General features: G+C 43.8%; 1 protein-coding gene across 7 annotated transcripts in view; it reads right to left on the bottom strand.

Moving 5' to 3' along the window:
* The window catches only part of LOC112256387 (protocadherin-19), a 77,607-nt gene that overhangs the window by 28,105 nt on the left and 27,579 nt on the right, over positions 1 to 21,923 (bottom strand). For 4 of the 7 annotated variants that reach the window (XM_042325591.1, XM_024429608.2, XM_024429610.2 and 1 more), the window contains exons 3-4: positions 3,057 to 3,112; positions 709 to 893 (exon numbers count right to left, since the gene is read on the bottom strand). In XM_042325591.1, coding sequence (XP_042181525.1) covers positions 709 to 893; positions 3,057 to 3,112 — 241 coding nt within the window. The remainder of the gene's footprint in view (positions 1 to 708; positions 894 to 3,056; positions 3,113 to 21,923) is intronic. The other 3 variants (XM_024429611.2, XM_024429609.2, XM_024429607.2) reach the window with 1 other exon arrangement.

Raw genomic sequence — 21,923 nt, forward strand, 5'->3', positions numbered from 1 at the left:
CCCCTCTCCACTACTCTAAAACCATGGAACCAGGAAACACTAACATGACCACCTACACTTCCCCTGCCAGGGAATCGGATGTCCTCTTAAACGTTGGAAGTCGGCAAAGAAACATCAACATTATTTCCTCTGCTAAATGTTCCTGCTGAATAATGTATGAGAGTGGTTACAACGCGATATGTAGATTTCAACCCACCTTTGTGAGCCATTCAAGCGCATCAGAAGTTGGCTGCCACCAAATACTTCCAGACAGACATGGCTAGGCCTACAATCAGTCAATAATGTTACCAGAGCATCATATAAAAGGGTAGCCTTGGTAGGGGGAGATCCCTCTACATTAGCAGCCTTAGCACCGGGACATCAAAGGGAATGTACTAAGTTGTTATTCACAAAAACAGATCTGAGGGGCCTTATCTGAGAGTGGGCACAATGCTACCGCTAAATGTGTTCTGCTTGATGTAAGCACACGAATACACACACAGGAATGGAATTAATTCAAATTCTATAGATACACAGAGACACAGAGAGACACACACTCACAGGTCTGAGGCCTTATGTAGGAGTGGGTATAATGGACTGCTGAAGCTGCTCTAGTTGGAGGTGTAAACAAGCTTCGTTTTACATACACAAGCTTTGACCAAGTATCTGATGGGGTAATTCTAACACTAAAGGATGAATGATGAGTAACACACACAGCTTTCCACAAACCTTTTCTCCTACCTTGGTCAGGCAGCTGGCAGACGTTGGGGGGTACGGTCATGTTGAGCACGTCGTTGACAGCCGTGTCTATGTAGTGGCCTCTCTGGACATCGTGCTCACTGTCCGTCTGGTCGCTCTCTTCGTGCCCGCTGTCCTTCAGACTATTGCCCTCCAGGTCCTTGAATGTTGATGTGCTACAGAGGGAAGGAGGGAGGGAGAGGGGGATGAGAAAGGAGAGAATGTTGATTTACTGTCACATCAACTTCTATCAGATTCTCTCCTCTCTCCTTCATCACCTCTCTCCCTCAATCCATTTCTCTCCTGTGTCCATCTTTTTTTCACTATTTCCTTCTTAGCTCTCTTCTAAAAAAATCTAAACATTGACATATTGTCTCTCTTTCACTATCTCATCCTTGACTCTCTAACATGTGTGTCTCTCCACATCCTCCTCTCTCACACATTTCTCACAGCACTCGGAATCTTGAGACAAGGAGAGGGTTGATGGGAATCTTCAGGAGGACTCTTAACTCTGGCCTCAGCTGTCTAGAAGGACACGACTTCACAGCGTTCCACATTTTATTTCTGGAGGGAAACGAACCTTGCTACTTCTGTAGTAATCGGAGGGTTGTGGTAGTGGAGGCACAGATTAACTCTGTTGGGGATTTTTGGGATTAAGAGGCCATTTTCAAACTCTGCTGATAGTGGAGCAAAGAGGCTGCAGGCTGTTTTAGTCTGTTTCTAAAAGGGACCGTGTGGATGGCGATGCACTGACTTCAAGGGCATCTCTAGTGTGAACCGTTGTGGCTATAAAGGGCCTGTCCGGATATTTATATCCTGTTTTTTTATCATTTAAATGTATGTAATTATATACCCATTGATTAATTAAGAATATCAGACGTAAATGCCTCATGAACCCTGTCCCTCAGCTTTATAGCAAACCAAGAGTTGGAGACTGCCGTTGTGTTTTTCAAATAACAGAGTGAGCTTTTAAAACGCCTTGCAATTACACTCTACTGTTCAACAATCAGATGATAATCAAGCCTTCCAGGAAGGAAAGGAATATAGAAAATGCTATGAGCATGTACGTATGTGCACAGATTGAATCTGTCTTGTTTGGGGCTTAAAGTCAATCAACAGCTTCATAGTGTATGCATGATTTCCGTTCATTTGATTGCCGCCCCACTGGAACAAATTGTGCTATACAAACAAGACTGCTATTGAGGCAGGAGGCGAATGTATACATCAAGAACCTCACATAGGAGAAGAGAGGAGAATGGAGGAGAAGAGAAAAAATATAAGACAAGGAAAGAGAAGAGACATAAAGAAAGAAAGAAAAAAAACAGTAGCAACAGCAGTTCCCAGCTTTCCTTTGAGAGGTTTGCCTGGGAAAGGGGGAGAGAGAGAGGTACTGCAGTGACGGTAATGCTGGCTTTACCTCTCTCTGATGTTATCAGTGTAATTGCACCTGTCCCAGACTACAGGCCCACAGGCTCCTAGGGGATAGCTTTGTAGTGTGCTGCAGAGGCCCCTCGCTTAAATGTGCTTTTGTTTACATAAACATAGGGATTTTTGGGGGAGTAAAATTGCCATAATGGCTTTTCAAAAAGCCGGGGACGGCCTCAAACAAAGGGAGGTTGGAATGTTCAGCAGCTGCAGGTAAAAAGTGAGAAATTATAGGCCTGGCCACAACAACAAAAAAAGAAATTGCTGCAGGGCGTTATTAGAGTTGTCTACACTACCCTGCCGGAACCACGAGCTCACCTTATATCCTGCTTCAGGTGGAATCAGGAATGCACCATTAGTCCCATACCCCATACCTTTATATCCTGCTCAATGTTCTCAAAATGGGCGACTCAAATGAACTTAATTATTGGTACTTTGGTATTAGCATTGAGCTGATGTAAAAAAAAAATGACACACTGAGATCCAACTGTGCTACGAACCTCTTGCAATATTGAAATCACGTTCCCGGCCAAAGTTCTATTTGATTTCTTTAAATCTTATTCACGATGTATAAGTCGTTTTACGAGCCGTGTTTTAGCAGGAGTTTTTCATATTGCTCAACGTGTCTTGATTTATGTTTTTATGGGAATGGATGGAATTATTCATGATAATGTTAAAATATGTGCTTTGAAGACACAGACTTGAAAAAAATGTACCTAATATAGTAGTGAGGGATCATTTGAGAGTCTAATTCCAAATTAGATTATTGACTGTGTGAATTTGTAGTGAATACACAGAACAAACACGGGTTTTCACAACATGCACACTCATGCATTTGCAGCCCATAGCATATGACAATTACGGATCACAACGGGTGACAGCGGAAAATATCAAATTGCCTAATCAAGACATACCTTTTGATAAGATGTGCTCGGCTGTTCACATAGCTGGAGTCGATATAATTATCCGTCTGTAACAGAAGATTGGGGGAGGAGGGGGAAGAGGGGGAGGAAAGTAGAGAAAAAAACAGAAGAGATGCATTTAATTTCGTAGGGAACCAAATAATGTTACAACGTTAATTGCCTTTCAATAGAAATGTTATGTTACACAAAGTGAGCAAGCCTCAGCTTTCAAAGGTGGAAGCCATTCTCTTTCAAAGTACCTACACAGAGACAAGGAGAGAGAGAGAAAGAGAGAGAGGACCGGCTAGGAGCTGAGAGAACTAAGGAGAGTGCTGCAGTGAGGAGAGACACTCCTTCATTCCTCCCTCAGTCCTCTCCATCAGACCAAAGTCACAAAAATGTGATCATTAGGGATGACAGTGCATCATGCAGAGATAAAATGACAGAGGGAAGGAAGAAAAGTTTTTCTCCTCTCCAAATCTCTCTTTTCTCCTCAACCTTTTTGAGAAGATCTGAATCTATACATTTGAAATAAATAAAAGTGTGAGAGGAGAAGAAGAAATTGAGAGCGTACCAGGGGAAATCTTAACTTTTAGCAATTGCAGATTAAAAGCAAGCATGGAGGAATGGATCTCGATGGATCTCTGACCCACATAGTTCAAAGGCATTGTGCATCATTCTTGGATAGGGGTGTTATGACAGGGGAGAGAAGGTACATTGAGACATCCCCTCGTGTCTGGTGAGCATCTACTCAGTCAAAGGCATCCTGTATTCAACATAAAAAATTAAATCCCCCAACATTTATAGAAAGACTGTTATAGTAAGTTAGACAGGAGAGTGACAGGGGAGAGAGGGGACATTGAACAGGTAGTCCCTTGTGCCTGGCCAACATCCACTCACGCCCAGATAACATGTCAAGAGGGTATCAAAGGCACTCTCAAAGGACTTCCCCAGCCTGCCCATGAAAACTCCATGATCCGACCCTTTCAACATACTTTGTTGCAGGTGTTTTCCTGTGGGAAGAGGGAGAAAAGGACATCACTCCTCTTAAATTCCACTCTCATAGACTCATGATATGCTATCTCAGATAAAGGATAAGGGATAGAGGGATAGCCAATGGCTCACATCCGGTGATGAAGTGTTTCCTCTGACAAAAGAGTCACCTCTATGATAAGAGACGTTAATGCAGGCGGTAGCACGAACTCACTGATTATCAAATGAGGGACAATATTTGCCAGCTTGGTCCTGCTGTTTGGGGGAGCGGTGAGCGGGGAGTTGTGTGCGATGGTGAGGCAGGGTGACCAAATGCATTTGTATAAAAAATGTAGCTTGTTAACTGGTGATGGGGTTGGCTTTTTTGAAAAGTGAAATCCTTCCCCATCCCCACCCTATTTTTTTCCAACCTGTGTAGGTTGAGGCAGAAACCAAAATGCAAAACCACAATGTAAAAGTTAGAGCGAGAGAGAGGCTATTGATGCTTTTTATTGAGACATCCTGACTTAAACACCCTATGAAACACCCCCCCCCCTCATTAAAAAGGCAAGAGTGTGTGAGAGAGAGGGGAAGGAGAGGCAGGAGAAGGGAATGTAGATGCAACACTAGCCCTTGTGTTCTTGTATGTTGATGTGGCTTTTAAAAGGCACTACACAAGAGCAAGGAGGCAGGCTGGTCTCAGAGCAAAATGTATTATATTTTACTAAAATCTGTTTTAGTAGTTCAATTAGTATGATACGTTAAGTTACATTATTTGACCTGTTTAGTATGACATATACAGTATTACATTTGACTCCTTTAGTATGATATTTTACATTTGGTATGTTTGCATAAGACAGAGTTACTTTTTTGTAAGATAGCACCGGCTGATATGGAAGCTCTGCTTCTAGCTCCTAAGCAACTTGGCTGTATTTCATTTTATTTTTCAATTTCAGCTTTGTGTGAATGCTGCCATCAATCCACGATTGGGGAAGGTTTTAATAGTTGCCGTGGGTATAACATCACCGATGCACTTGCTAATAAACTCGCTCACCGAATCAGAGTATACATCAATGTTGAACAGACTTTAGCATGGGCGCTTCCTGTTTTAGTTTCTGTCTATAGGCTGGGAGCAACAAAATGGAGTCGTGGTCAGATTTGCCGAAAGGAGGGCGAGTGATGGCTGTGTATGCCTCGCGGAAGTTAGAGTAATAATGATACAGAATGCTACCAGCCTGGGTCGCGCATTCGATATGCTGATAAACTTTAGGGAGCCTTGTTTAATCCCCAGCTACAAAAAATGCAGGCTCAAGATATGTGGTTTCCAGTTTACATAGAGTCCAAGGAAGTTCTTTCAGGGCCTTCGAGGTGTCTGTTTATTTTTTTTGGGGGGGGGGGTATACACAACCGTGATTATAATCGAAGAGAATTATCTTGGTAGATAATGCGGTTACCATTTGATTGTTGATTGTAAAGAATTCTAGGTCAGGTGAAGAACATGACTTGAGTTCCTGTATGTTGTTATGATCACACCATGACTCATTAATCATAAGGCATACACCCCCGCCCTTCTTCTTACCAGAGAGATGTTTGTTTCTGTCGGCGCGATGTGTGAAGAAACCAGGTGGCTGTACCGACTCTGATGACGTATCCCGAGTGAGCCATGTTTCCGTGAAACAGAGAATGTTGCAATCTCTGTTTCTCTGGAAGGCAACCCTTGCTTGGATTTCGTCTACCTTGTCAAGAGACTGGACATTGGCGAGTAGTATACTTGGGAGTATACTTGGGAGAGGTGGGTGATGTGCCCATCTACGGAGCCAGACCAGAAGACCGCTCCGTCTGCTCCTTCTGAGGCGCCGTTGCTTTGGGTCGCCTGTTGGGATCCGATCCGTTGTCCTGTTTGGTGGACCAAACAGAGGATCCGCTTCGGGAAAGTCGTATTACTGGTCATAATGTTGGTAAGTTGACGTTGCTCTTATATCCAATAGTTCCTCCCGGCTGTATGTAATAAGACTTAAGATTTCCTGGGGTAACAGTGTAAGAAATAACAACATTAAAAAGCTAAATACTAGCCAGCTTCCACCCGGTTACGCAATCCTGCACCTTAGAGACTGCTGCCCTATATACTGTACATAGACTTGGAATTCCTGGCCACTTTTAATAATGGAACTGTTGTCACTTTACTAATGTTTATACACTGTATTCTATTCTACTGTATTTTAGTCAATGCCACTCCGACATTGCTCAATCTAATATTTATGTATTTCTTAATTCCAATCTTTTACTTTTAGATTTGTGTGTAATGCTGTGAATTGTTAGATACTACTGCACTGTTGGAGGTAGGAACACAAGCATTTTGCTACACCCACTATAACATCTGTTAATTATGTGTATGTCACCAACAAACTTTTATTTGGATTTGATTTAGAGCAAAAGCGAAAGCAGGGTGGTTTGAATGGTCGCGAATGTCTAGCAAGCGAATAGTTGTGTGTTTAAATCTCATCACAGACAACTTTAGCATTTCAGCTAATTAGCATCTTTGCAACCACTTACATTTTAACTACTTTGCATGTTAGCCAAGCCATCCTGTTACCTTAACCCTAACATTAACTGCTGACCTACAAAAGTAGTCCAACTCAACATATCATCCTAAAGCAGTCAAACATAGCATATCATACTAAATGGGTGACCGAGCTACCTAAAGCAGTCAAAAGTTACATCATAATAAGCGGGTGACCGGGCTACCTACAGTGGCTTGCAAAAGTATTCACCCCCTTGGCATTTTTCCTACTTTGTTGCCTTAGAACCTGGAATTAAAATAGAGGTTTTTTTTTTTTTTGGGGGGGTTGTATCAGTTGATTTACACAACATGCCTACCACTTTGAAGATTCAAAATATGTTTTATTGGGAAACAAAAATGAAATAAGACAGAAAAAAATGAAAACTTGACCGCGCATAACTATTCACCCTCCTAAAGTCAATACTTTGTAGAGCCACCTTTTGCAGCAATTACAGCTGCAAGTCTCTTGGAGTAGGTCTCTGTAAGCTTGGCACATCTAGCCACTGGGATGTTTGCCCATTCTTCAAGGCAAAACTTCTCCAGATCCTTCAAGCTGGATGGGTTCCGCTGGTGTACAGCAATCTTTAAGTCATACTACAGATTCTCAATTGGATTGAGGTCTGGGCTTTGACTAGGCCATTCAAAGACATTTAAATGTTTCCCTTTAAACCACTTGAGTGTTGCTTTAGCAGTATGCTTAGGGTCATTGTCCTGCTGGAAGGTGAACCTCCGTCCCAGTCTCAAATCTCTGGAAGACTGAAACGGGTTTCCCTCAAGAATTTCTCTGTCTTTAGCGCCATCCATCATTCCTTCAATTCTGACCAGTTTCCCAGTCCCTGTCGATGTAAAACATCCCCACAGCATGATGCTGCCACCACCATGCTTCACTGTGGAGATGGTGTTCTCAGGGTGATGAGAGGTGTTGCATTTGTGCCAGACATAGCGTTTTCCTTGATGGCCAAAAAGCTACATTTTTGTGTCATCTGACCAGTGTACCTTCTTCCATATGTTTGGGGAGTCTCCCACATGCCTTTTGGCGAACACAGAACTTGTTCGCTTACTTTTTTCTTTAAGCAAAGGCTTTTTTCTTGCCACTCTTCCGTAAAGCCCGGGTCTGTGGAGTGTACGGCTTAAAGTGGTCCTATGGACAGATACTCCAATCTCTGTTGTAGGCTTTGCAGCTGCTTCAAGGTCATCTTTGGTCTCTTTGTTGCCTTTCTGATTAATGCCCTCCTTGCCTGGTCCGTGAGTATTGGTGGGCTGCCCTCTCTTTGCAGGTTTGTTCTGGTGCCATATTCTTTCAATTTTATGGTGTTCTGTGGGATGTTCAAAGTTTCAGATTTTTTTTATAACCCAACCCTGATCTGTACTTCTCCACAACCTTGTCTCTGACCTGTTTGGAGAGCTCCTTGGTCTTCATGGTGCCGCTTTATTGGTGGTACCCCTTGCTTAGTGGTGTTGCAGACTCTGGGGCCGTTCAGAACAGGTGTATATATACTGAGATCATGTGACACTTAGAATGCACACAGGTGGACTTTATTTAACCAATTATGAGACTTCTGAAGGTAATTGGTTGCACCAGATCTTATTTAGGGTCTTCATAGCAAAGGGGGTGAATACGTATGCACATTCCACTTTTCCAATTTATTTGTTTTTTTTAAACAACTTTTTTTTTTCACTTCAATTTGGACTATTTTGTGCATGTCCGTTAATGAAATCTAAAGACAAATCCATTTAAATTACAGGATATAATGCAACAAAATATGAAAAACGCCAAGGGGGATGAATACTTTTGCAAGGCACTGTATTACATCGGTAGGCCTATGTAACATATCTTTCTAAATGAAGTGTTGTGGATTTTGGTCAAATATTATTACGTTTTGCTTTGAGACCAGGTTGATGCGGCCTTCCAGAGTTGTGTTTACCTCTGGCAAATAGCACCCTGCTATGGTCTTTGAAACAATGGAACAACATTTTAAAACAGTGAAATGCTTACTTACTGGTACTTTTTCAACTATGCAGAGTTAAAGGTAGAGGTAAAGTGACTAGGCAACATGATAGGTAGTACACAGTAGCAGCAGAGGGTAGCCATTTGATTAGCTATTTAGCAGTCTGGTTTTGCACTCTTATGGCTTGGGGGTAGAAGCTGTTTAGGGTCCTGTTGGTTTCAGAATTGGTACACTGGTACCACTTGCTGTGCTGTAGCAGAGAGAACAGGCTATGGCTTGGGTGGGAAAAAGTATTTGGTAATTTTTTCGGCCTTCATAGCATGGTTTAGAGGTCTTGGATGACAAGGAGCATGGGCCCAGCGATGTACTGGGTTGTACTCATCACCCTCTGTAGCGCCTTGTTGTCGGGTGCCTTGCAGTTGCTGTACCAAGCGTTGATGCAGCCAATCAAGAATTCCCAAAGGTGCAGCTGACAATTTTTGAGGATCTGAGGGGCCATGCCTCTCTTGAGGGAGAAGCGGTGCTGTGTTCCCTCTTCACAACTGTGCGGTTGTGTGTGGAACATGTTATTAATTCCTTGGTGATGAACCGAAGATGAACCGCATGCCCCACCAAAGAACTTGAAACTCTTGACCCACTCCACTACAGCCCCATGGATGTGGATTGGGGCATGCTCGCCACTCTGTTTCCTGTAGTCCACGATTAGTTTCTTTGTCTTGCTGTTGTTGAGGGAGATGTTGTTGTCCTGGCAGTGCCAGGTCTCTGACACTGCCAGGTCTCTGACCACTGTTGTGTCATCAGCAAACTTGATGATGGTATTGGAGTCTTGTGCGGTAGTCATGGGTAAACAGGGAGTATAGGTGGGGACTAAGCACACACCCCTGAGGGGCCTGTGTTGATGGACAGTGTGGCAGATGTGTTGATGCCTACCATCACCGCCTGGAGGCGGCACATCAGGAAGTCCAGGATTCAGGACTTCCTGACGGGCTGCCCCCAGGCGGTGAGAGTAGCCCCTCATGGGTGTGTGCTTACTGTTTATTAATGCTAGGGAAATGCATGTCTGTGTTTGTTTTACTCTTTAGTAGACCTGCCATTTTCTCTCCTAGCTTCAAGGACAAACACAATGCGATCAAATATATAATAATTTCATCAGCTTTAGCAATGTACTGTACTATAGGTTAAAGAAGTATTGTTGAAATATCATGTTCCCCCCAACAACTTACATACCAGCTATACTGCAATGGTTAAATGTCAACATTTTGACAAATTAAAATGAGACCAATGTAAATCAGAGACGTAATTGTGGTTGAAATATCACTTTCCCCCCAGCAATATAAGTCACAGTTGTTATTGTGGTTGAAATATGGTGTTTCCTCCACCCCCTCTGTCCAGTAGACTAGGCCCGCCAAAATACCTCAATCACTGACCAAGCAAGGCCATTGTTTGTCGTCTCACCTCCACACCGGCTAATTACATCCGTAACAAGATAATATTGTAATTAGCGACGACGGCGGGGCAGACGGCCTCCTGATTGCATCGTCTCACAAATCTCACAAATTTCAATCTTAATTCATTAAACCTTAACTCATTGTTATCAAGGAGATCATTTGTAAAAAGCTATTTTAATTAACATTTTATTAGCCACCCTTAACCCATCTGTAATTATTGTTGATAGTTATTTTGTGGTTGGATGTGTATGCACTGTACATAGACATATATTGTATCGTGTGTTTTTTTTGGTGGAGCGTGCCACCTGTGCTCCACTTTGGTCCCAGTGAGCAATCATTATAATGCCTGGATCACAGAAATATAATGAATGTATTATATTTCTATGGCCAGGATTTCCATCTAGCCCAGGCATTCAGTGAGAGGCTAATGAAAGTGCATGGCGGGAGTAGCAAGGGGAAAACTTAATATAAATTTCCTGATGAATCTCACTTTGGCTCAAGCCCTGTAATTGGTTTGGAATAGTAAGCTCAGCATTGAGTGTCGTCAGTCCCCCTGGGAGTAGCGATGGTGGGAGGGATGATGCTTAGGCACTATAGTGGTTTAGTAGTCTACACACTGGGCTACGTCATCAGGACTGCATTTCCCCAAATGCAGATCCCCAAATCCCCAAATCCCTTCAAGACACCCTAATGCCCCCTTATATTCTTGGTTTTCTGCCCTTATAATGATTTGAACTACCATTCAACCGTTCAGTAGAGTAGCTTCAATGGACCTGTGCTCCGCCAAGGGACTCTAGTCATCAGTAAAATCAGAGCAGCAATAAAGCGAGCACATTTTCTCTATTATCACATAGTCAATGGCAATGAGCAAACACAAACCAGAAAAGGGCACAAACTTGCCTACTGCGTTCATGAGGAGGCACTCTGGAGAGGATGGCTTTTCTGAGGGAGAATATGGCCAGATAAATTAGCAGGGCGGCTTCCTGTAAAGAAATGCCCTCCGCCCACGTCCGCCTTTATCTATCTGACCAACTTTAAAAAGCGGAGGAGGAAATGTCGATATTTCTTGCGCTGAGATCGAGTTTCAGGCCGATGGAGGACGAGGAGAGACTTTCTTAACTATCGCTAGGCCACTTCAAATGGCTACTTAATCAAGTTGGACAATGTGTTGTTGTGATCTGAGTGGCCCCAGTTTGTCAGCCAGAGTCACTCTATCCCTATAATTATTGTTCCGTTTCATCTGGAGAAGAGGAGGGTTAAAGCGCTTGGGGGAGTAAAAAAGAAGATGGGTCGAATGAAAGTGGTGAACGAGGGAGGGTACAAGGGAGGGGGAGATAGGTGAGACTTCTCTTTCTTACTCACCCTCTAGCCCCAGCTCTAAGGCCTCCCCTTTCCCCTTCTCTCTTCCTCCCATGAAAGGGGCACTAGTGGGATCCTCCTGCCGCAGCAGAGAGAGGAAAAGCAATCTTCTCGCTTAGTCTCTGCCATGAGATTTGATTTACCTTCCTACCTAGCGTGACAATAGGTATTCATTGTATATGGGAGTGGAGAGGGGCACCCAGTGTGTGATTTTTTGTGTGTAGGAGAGGACGGGTTGGGAGCAAACACAAGCACCAGGCAAGTTCTGGAGTTGTCGGGAAAATATAAGAAAAAAAGGAGAAGAAAATATTGACACAAAGTCACAATTTTGGTTTCTTTAAAAAAAATCTCCACCGTGGCCTGATATATCAACCAATACATCAACTTGCATTTACAGAGGAGGGATGCAAAAAAAGTAATTGACTAATTGAAGCAGCACGCTTAAAACTCAAATGATTAATTATCGTGCCCGTGTCCTTGTTTTCAGTTTCCAAAGATAAAACTCCTATAAGTTTGTCGTTTTAAATCATTTAAGATGAGCGGAACACTTCATTTAAATGACTAAAACCTTCCACAAATGTAGTTGGAATGGAAGAAGTGAGTTAGTGGTGGTAGACAAAAACGTGTTTGGAAAAATAAGCACTGGGGAAAAAACAAGGTCTGGAAAGAGGAACTCAATGCCCGTCGTGGATGCAGGCCTCTAATCATGTTAAGTTGTTCTGCAGAAACACTCAGCCGAGGCTGTATCAATTAAGTCAGCCACACAGCCTCTGGCTACACCATTCCCTCTGTAGGCTACTAAATATGAAAATAGTCCACAATATCATCAACATAGAAAAAAACACAAAGTCCCACGATTAAAACAGACTGTATTTTCATGCCTGGTTTGGTCTTTCACACTCTCAGTCTGCAGTCTTGAGTCATCTTATAGCGGGGCTTACTCATACGGTCCCTTGAGTCCTGGGAAGGAAATGTTACCCATAATGAGCCATGTTGTTTCTATACTCTTCCCCAGGAAGGGGTCAGATATTAGGGCTCAGTGAGCGAGAGGGAGGGAAGGGGGGGGGGCAGCAGAGGGAAGGCTTAGTGTCTGAAGAAGCATCTGTTTACACACGTATGTATTCCTCCTTGTATAATGCTTCAGTGAAGCTGCAGAGGAGGTGTGTGTGTGTGTGTGTGTGTGTGTGTGTGTGTGTGTGTGTGTGGCCTATCATCCCACATCCCGCTCTTGCACATTCCGATCGCGAATAGAAACGCTCACCCATAAGCCTCTCACACTCTCTCTGTCACGCACATCTTTCTCTCTTTCCAAAAAATGCTGCTCTGACAAACTCTGATTTGCATGCCTGTGCTGGTGCCCCCGCCACAACTGCTACTGCTAACACGGCCGCCACACCAGACCTGCCACTGTATAACCCACTTCTCTAACCAGCTCGGCTTCGCGCTGTGTGGCACTACCCATGACAGCACACCAGATCAGCACAGTACCTGCTCGGAGTGAGATGTATGCAGCATTTACCACCGGGAGAGGGTAGAAATGCTCAACTAGCCTGTATGGGGTAGACAATATCCCCACATTCACCACTCTCCTCTCCTCCTATTTCCCAACACACACACACACACCGATAGAATGTCCTATAGATCCTCTACATATGCTAGATTATAGATGTCCCTTTTCCCAGCCAGGAGGCTCAACCAGTAAACAGGGGTGAAAAAGCGCTCAAGGTACCACACCCATGAAACTAGTGGATGAGATTACACATTCCATTTCTGGAGCCCTCCCCACGATGAATACGAGGGAGTTGTTACCATTTAATATCAATCGGCACCCTGCAAACTCTAATTACGGCCGATCCGTGGGCACGTGTAAAGTTCTCGGCATCATTTCACTTTATCACCTGTCAATTCAGCCCCCAATTTGGAATCAAACTTATTATGAAAGTGAGTGACTTTTTGCGAGTAGGGAATGTAGTAACGGCGTTCTGAAAGCAGAGCTAAGAAATGCATTTTCCCCATTCTTTGTGTCTGCAGGCACTGTGGTAGTGCTACTATGTTCACACAGAGAATGTGTCCCAAATGGCCCTCTATTCCCTATATAGTGCACTACTTTTGACCTGGGCCCATAGGGCTCTGGCCATAAGTAATGTACTATGCAGGGTATAGGTTGCCATTTGGGTCACAAGCACAGATACATTAATAGCAGACAGAGTGAATCAAACGCGATCACACCACTGCCCTTGACCACGTGTTGGTGTCGTCGGCATTGTTTGAACCCGACTATACAACCTGTCCACCGAGGGAGGAAACACAATGAAACAGTATATGTCAACACAATCCTCCTACTTCCTGATTCCAGTCTTTCTCTCGTCGTTCAGTCTCTTTCTCTCCGCCTTCCCGTGTGAAACGGAACAAACATTTGCATTCTGTTCAGAAACAATTGCCATCTGCTTGTTTTAATAAACTGAGGAAAAGAAAAGACAACGGTGTGTGGATACTTTTTGAGTACTTTTTTCCTGCCTTGGCATCTGTAGTTACAAAGAGCGAGAGGAGGAGGCTCTCATGCCCTTGAGTTTTGAACCAGCAATAATGTAATAGCCTCAATAGCCAATCCTAGGCTATAACATCCCAGTCAGGCCCTTATAGGCATCATCTCCTTCGGCTCCATTTGTGTGCGAGTGAGTGGAGATGTGATTAATTATACATACATTAATAGCAACAGCATTCATAATTCATGAGGTCGTCAAACGTTAATGCTACTTTCCCTCCTTTTCCGTGTGATTAAAATATTTTAAATAATAGGCCCACGTCGAGATGTCTGTTGCTGCATTCTGGAGGACGGGGCTGAGAGCGTTGGTTTTAGCCTGGTCTTGTTGTTGTTGTCTTACTAGAGAGGAGCATTGTTCAAGCCCACCGCTCCCCTGTTCCTAAAGTGTCAGTCAGAGAGAGTCGGAAAGGATCGGAATAGCACCTGTGTTGTGCTTTGTCAGTGTATCTGCCTTTGTGGTAAAATGCAAATGAGACCGAGACAATGTATCCACTGAGAGTAGCAGGATATCAGTGTAACATCCCGCTCAGTAGATTCACACCACTGACACAGAGAGAAGGGAGTATGGGGAACTGTGGTTACATTTCACAACTGTGTGTGCCTGTTTGTGTATGTCAGTGTGTGCATTGTTTTTTAAAGCTACCTATCTGCCCGTCTGTTTTGAGCGAAATACTGAAGGGATGCGTCAAGATTAAGATTTGGGGTTTTACATACTAAAAAGGGGAGGGAAAAACTCTTGGCTATCACATGCTAGCTTTTTCAAAGGGGTAAATAGGCTTACTTTCCTCTTAAGCCTGCGAAACCTAATCAAACTCAAATAGCAGGAACTTCCCCTGAGGCAGTCCCATGGGATTTTCCTTCATTTGGATGTCAGGATAAAAAAAAAAAGAAAAAAAAAAACAACCTTTTACACCCTCATCCCAAACTGGGGAAGTCTGCTCGGATGTCAACTGGGACAGGTGGACATTTGCATCGAAATTCCCTGAACAGGTCCTGGAATTCCAGAATGATCATTCAAAGGAAGTCGGAACATCTAATCAGAATGTCTAATCCATGCAGATTTCCTCAGTTCTCCATTCGTCCGGTGGTAGGCGTGAAACCGGTGTGGTTACTAACCATTTTAGCTTTCCAGGTTAATTAACCTAGTGAGGATTTCGGAGGGCTTCGTCTCAATTGTGGATTTTCTCTGTTCACCAATGTAAAAGGGGAGAGGGGAGACTGTAATTTAATGTTCTTATCATTCCCACCGCTTTTGGTGAACATTACTTCCCTGTCACTAATCCCAAGTCTCAAATAGGAGCCCCTTTGCAGTATCTCTCCCACATTCTTAGGTCTAATAATCCTACATACTTAAAAGTGGCACTGGAAGTAGGCTGAGCTTTCATGATTAACACAGTCAGAAGACATTCAAACTGTGCTCCTTTACACTCTAATGTAAATATACAGTAGAGTAGAAAAATACCTATTGTAGGATACAGTTGTACCAATACAGAATACTACTGTAAAACTTCAATGAAACACCAAGTATCAAATGGCATATATAATTATGAAAATAATATCAAAATAGCCTCATGTCCCTTTTAATAGCCAGGCAATGGCACATATAGTACCTTTATTTATACAGAGTTTTCTCATTGAGATAACATCTCTTTTCCAAGAGAGACCTGGTCCAATAGCAGCAGGAGGAACAATGTTTCAGGCAAAACAACTTACATATACTAACACAACATTAAACTAAACTACACTGCTCAAAAAAAGAAAGGGAACACTAAAATAACAGGTCCTAGATCTGAATGAATGAAATATTCTTATAAAATACTACTTTTGTTTACATAGTTGAATGCGTTGACAACAAAATCACACAAAAATTATCAATGGAAATCAAATTTATCAACCCATGGAGGTCTGGATTTGGAGTCACACTCAAAATTAAAGTGGAAAACCACACTACAGGCTGATCCAACTTTGATGTAATGTCCTTAAAACAAGTCAAAATGAGGCTCAGTAGTGTGTGTGGCCTCCACGTGCCTGTATGACCTCCCTACAATGGCCGGGCATGCTCCTGATGAGGTGGCGGATGGTCTCCTGAGGGATCTCCTCCCAGACCTGGACTAAAGCATCCGCCAACTCCTGGACAGTCTGTGGTGCAACGTGGCGTTGGTGGATGGAGCGAGACATGACGTCCCAGATGTACTCAATTGGATTCAGGTCTGGGGAACGGGCAGGCCAGTCCATAGCATCAATGCCTTCCTCTTGCAGGAACTGCTGACACACTCCAGCCACATGAGGTCTAGCATTGTCTTGCATTAGGAGGAACCCAGGGCCAACCGCACCAGCATATGGTCTCACAAGGGGTCTGAGGATCTCATCTCGGTACCCAATGGCAGTCAGGCTACCTCTGGCGAGCACATGGAGGGCTGTGCGGCACCCCAAAGAAATGCCACCCCACACCATGACTGACCCACCGCCAAACCGGTCATGCTGGTAGATGTTGCAGGCAGCAGAACGTTCTCCACGGCGTCTCCAGACTCTGTCACGTCTGTCACATTTGCTCAGTGTGAACCTGCTTTGATCTGTGAAGAGCACAGGGCGCCAGTGGCAAATTTGCCAATCTTGGTGTTCTCTGGCAAATGCCAAACGTCCTGCACGGTGTTTGGCTTTAAGTACAACCCCCCACCTGTGGACGTCGGGCCCTCATACCACCCTCATGGAGTCTGTTTCTGACCGTTTGAGCAGACACATGCACATTTGTGGCCTGCTGGAGGTCATTTTGCAGGGCTCTGGCAGTGCTCCTCCTGCTCCTCCTTGCACAAAGGCGGAGGTAGCAGTCCTGCTGCTGGGTTGTTGCCCTCCTACAGCCTCCTCCACGTCTCCTGATGTACTGGCCTGTCTCCTGGTAGCACCTCCATGCTCTGGACACTACGCTGACAGACACAGCAAACCTTCTTGCCACAGCTCGCATTAATGTTCCATCCTGGATGAGCTGCACTACCTGAGCCACTTGTGTGGGTTGTAGACTCTGTCTCATGCTACCACTAGAGCACCGCCAGCATTCAAAAGTGACCAGAACATCAGCCAGGAAGCATAGGAACTGAGAAGTGGTCTGTGGTCACCACCTGCAGAACCACTCCTTTATTGGGGGTGTCTTGCTAATTGCCTATAATTTCCACCTGTTGTCTATTCCATTTGCGCAACAGCATGTGAAATGTATTGTCAATCAGTGTTGCATCCTAAGTGGACAGTTTGATTTCACAGAAGTGTGATTGACTTAGAGTTACATTGTGTTGTTTAAGTGTTCCCTTTATTTTTTTGAGCAGTGTATAAACACACATACAGGACAACAAAACGTTGTATGTAAAAAAAAAACAGAAAGTCTTGACTAAAAACAATTACACTCTTCTATGATATATACATCAATCAAGTGTTTAAACTCCAACGTAACTAGATCATGACATTTTAAAATGTTCAGAAGAGAATTTCAGGAACACGGAGCTAAGTAACAAACTATTTATACCACGACCTATTCTATATTTTGGTTCTGTTAGAAGCAAATGAGAATGGGACCGTAATTGATATTTATTTACCGACCTGACTAAAAAAGAACAGAGATAAAATGGCATTTTACCCAATATGTCCTTATAAATCAGTGTATACCAGTGTTTAAGCCTACGCAAGGTCAATGACTACCAGCCAACAGCGCTGTAGAGATCACAATGATGTGTTAGACATTTCTGATTTGTAATGAACCTGAGGGCTGCATGATACACTGAATCAAGTGCTCTCGGGGTAGTGGTTGAGGCCTGCATATATATATATATATATATATATATATAACATCACTATTTCAGCAAATAAACGCCTGCTTCAAATAAACATTGGGACTAAATTTATTGTTTATGAAGTTAGCATGAATAATTTACAAGTTTCATTGTTTGATTTGTTACATGAAATAATTCAGTAATGACTACAAAAAAGTTAATCATTACTTTTTATCACCAGTAAGAAACAGCTTGGATGCTAACGGCTGAGAACTGCTGGCTAACTGGCAAGAATGAAAACAGCCAACAACTTTGGAAGTACAGACCCCTATAAATCGTCAGATTGCCCTCTAGTGGTGGAAGTAAGAACTGCTGAAAATGCACAGTCGAAGAGGAGAATAATTATTCTGCCAAGGAAAAGTTTCTAAATAAATGTGAGAGAGTTTGTAAATGGATTAGAAAGCTGGAATTAAACAATTAACTATGCAAATGAGCAAAAGCTGTGAGCATTAAATACTTCCCTATGACACAACATTCGACGTCTCCGGGTCCTATCGGCATAGGGAGAGCTATCAATCGAAGACAGTGAACACTGTTGTGATCGCTTGACACAACAAAGTGAAGTAATGATGAAATGGTTCATCGGTGGCTATATCCCCCCCCAGAAATATCTAGCAGGCAGGCGGCTGCCATGTTGGGTTGTCTCTTCAGATTCCACCCCCCTCTCTCACTCGCTCTCCTGTCCTCGGGAGACTGACAAGGCATCTTTCCAGACATTTTTTGTTGGATTAAAAGCCAATTCATGCTTGATCCGAAAATGTGGTCTGAAGCACCGTATGGATGGTTTCACGCAATTGCGGAACCTCCGGAGGCATACAGAGGCCAAATTGAGCTCCGTACCGCATCGTCGTACGTCTCTCAATTTTTTAAACAATGCGGTAGGTGATGGTGGGAGCTTCTGTATCAACACAAACAACTTCCTTCACAACGGCTCTTTGCTGCTCTGCGAAGCACAAAACGTATGTTTGCTCAGACCTCTGTCGGAGGCTGCATCACGGTAAATGATGTATGGCAGACGTCGGATTGACCATGCAGTGCCTTTAAGATTTGCGGCAGCTCATTACAGACTGGGGCTCGGCGAGAGGATGCACTCACTCTGAGATGGATTGAGTGGGTCTCGTTATTGACATGCGTTAATCTGACACTTGCTGAAAGATGAGTCTCACACACACTGGTTAAGGGAGTAACAGTCCACATACACACACACTCTCTCTCTCTGCCTCCAGAGGTTGCGTCTGATTTGGATACAGGTGGAACTTCATCAGTGCTTATTAATCCTTCTAGCCCTGAATACTCACTTAAACAAACCACATGTACACAATGGGCTTGGGCTGGCCACTGTGACAGGAGGGGTGGCGGGGGTGGATTTGATCTAAGGCATGTATGCAGGTGCTAAGAGCTTCATACACACACACACACGTATACACCTACAGTACACAGTTCCCATTCCAAAGACAACACACACACACACACACACACACACACACACACACACACACACTAGCTGTACCACACCACTACGGATGCTCTTTCGTTTCACAGAAATGAAAGCCTATATACGTGCTCAAAGCACTGGGTGGATATGATAGGGCAGGCTCACTAACTGATGAATCATAGACGGGGGGGGAGGAGGTTAATAGACAGATGGGCATGTATCGGTGGCTGCTAACCACAGCAAGGCTGCTCCAATCACAGCTCCCATCCAGTAATGGAAGGCCCTAGTTAGCTTTGAGCCCCCCTGTTGCCGAGGGGGCACATCTGGTCTAAGTTTTTCAGATTGGTCTTTCTAGGCAGCTGTCAGCTAGCGGTGGGATTGATGGGAGCCACGTTACCACCTCAAGCACGTCACTCACACATCTGTACAGCCAGGAGTAGCAGCTTGGTCAACAGGGGACATGACAGGCTGCCATCAGGTAATCATAGTCATAACAACATTCTATCTCTCACAACTCTATGGTGAATGTAATTCACACTGTGATGTTGGTTTAGCTCAACCACCTTATTTCGATAAGCAAGTGTCATTTTTTCCCCCCAGGAAGCTAATGAATGTAAGTGATAGAATAGAGGAGTCTGCCAATGTTGCCCAATAACATGGCTATAAGAGTGCAAATATTGTAAATATATACATAGGAACATGCATGCATGTAGAGAGAAACACACACGCACATAGAAGAACACACATACACAATCAACCACCAACACACACACACATCCGCACACACACACACACACACACTCTCAGTGGTGGGGTGGGGGTTCAGCAGGGGCCTGCTGTCATCTCCAGTCAGGGAGCGAACGGTGAGCAGCGGAGCAGCTTGAGAGCGGGGCCAGGGCAGAGAGCGGGCCAGATACAGCGGATTTGACCCACTAATTCAAGGGGGGGGGGTTTCAAACTGCTGATACACAAAGGGATTACCCTGGCCTGCACTGTCTTGATTTAATTTGTATTAGGCCCTGTCTTTGGGGGCAAACAGGTTTTTACAGAGAGAGGAACACCAGGGCCACTGAAAACAACAACAACAACAGAAGGCCCATCTCTCCGGTGCTCCCAAACTCCATGTCTCCATACTGCAGTCCTGGAGCCGCGTGGTCTGCTCCACACTGCAGGGAGGCAGGAGTCGCCAGGACACAGTGTTCTGATGCCCCTAGCATGCCGGATAGCATCTTGTTTGTGGCTTGAATAGGTCTGCTGCCAGTGCTTTACCTCTTTGACATAATGAAATTGCTCGCCTGCCTTTAATACACACCTTGACTTCCTTGAAATGAAAAGCTCAAACCCTTTTGTTCTGCCATTGTAAACAACTTGTCGTAATTGTTGTTGACTTATCAGCTGAGCTGTCTGTGTGTGTAGGTGTGTGTGAGTGACATTGTGCATGTGTGTGTAATTGCGCGTGTGTGCGTTTGTGTGCGCACTTACACTGCACACAAACATTCTCAGTGGTTATCTGATGAAAACATATCTTGGGGGTTGATGTTTATCCATTCTGATGCAGATTGGGTGAAGTTAGTCTGTGTCTCAATGCGGCAGCTATGGCAGGATAATGCAATTCATCTTATCCTTATTCATGGCTTCTGATTAACAGGCAATTTTATTCACTGCAGGCTGATGTAGTTTGATATCCTATAGCGGATAGAAGAATCATTCTGTTTACCCCGTAGATATCTAATGTGCTTTTATTTGTTATCTTGGGAATTAATTAAATGAAAAGGAGCTAGGAATCTGCACACAATATAATCATTTTACATTCTCCTTTGTCCACGACTGGCGAAGTCGACAGACGATGACTTACAATGTTAAGCAGAAGAGAGAGAAAAAAGGATACTGTGGAGCTGAACTGCGGGCCTAGTAAAATGAAAAGTGAAAACCGAGCAGCCGGAGAGTAACAACAGAGAGTAGGCGGAGTACGTGGGCTATTCCAGTGAATAAGTAGACATCCTAGTGCCTGATCATCTACAATAGTGTGCTGTGAAAAATATGTCAATGCTGTGTAGCCATATAGTCTGTTAAAACCCAAAGGCATGATGGTCTAAAAGCCTCCTTTATGTCTTCTCGCTCAGGTGACAGGCTCCATGAGAGCGAGCTAATGTACCATGCACTGGGAAAAGTTGTTTTATTACAAGGCAGATCTAAACAACATTAAAGGAAAGAGAGAAAAACCTTGGGAGAGCTACAAATGCATTTGGAGGGTCCTTCTGACAGAAAAAGAAAACACTGTCGGAGTTCCTTCATTCGAGACTATCAAGCGGCACTCAGAAAATAGATGCTTTTTCATCCTTCCCTGTTCCTATCGGAAGATATTACGGTGGGAAATGTCAAAGAAAGAAAGAGAAAAAAAGGGGAAGAGAAGTATTCTGGTTCTATTTTTTTGATCGCAAGTAGAATAATTGGGCCTCAGACTCTTTACATGAGTGGCACGCCAGCCAAAAGAGTGCTCCGACTGTCCCCGTTCATTCATGTGGGACGCTTTGAAAATACTGCTTCCTGCACTAACCTGCTCACTGTGAGATGCAACAGATCTGTCACCTGCGGGAGGCGCTATTCTAACCCTATGTTGATGGGCAATTTTACAAATCTTTGAAAATGCCTCTTTCATACCATCCCATTCTTAAAACATCTATGGCGTGGTGGTGAGGTAGTAAAGATGAAAAAGACAACGATCTGACTCAGTAATAAGGTCATTAGAATGAGCATTACAAAACAATGTTTTCACATTCCCTCTCTGTGTCT

This window comes from Oncorhynchus tshawytscha, linkage group LG08, assembly GCF_018296145.1.
Source record: "Oncorhynchus tshawytscha isolate Ot180627B linkage group LG08, Otsh_v2.0, whole genome shotgun sequence".
Taxonomy (NCBI): domain Eukaryota; kingdom Metazoa; phylum Chordata; class Actinopteri; order Salmoniformes; family Salmonidae; genus Oncorhynchus; species Oncorhynchus tshawytscha.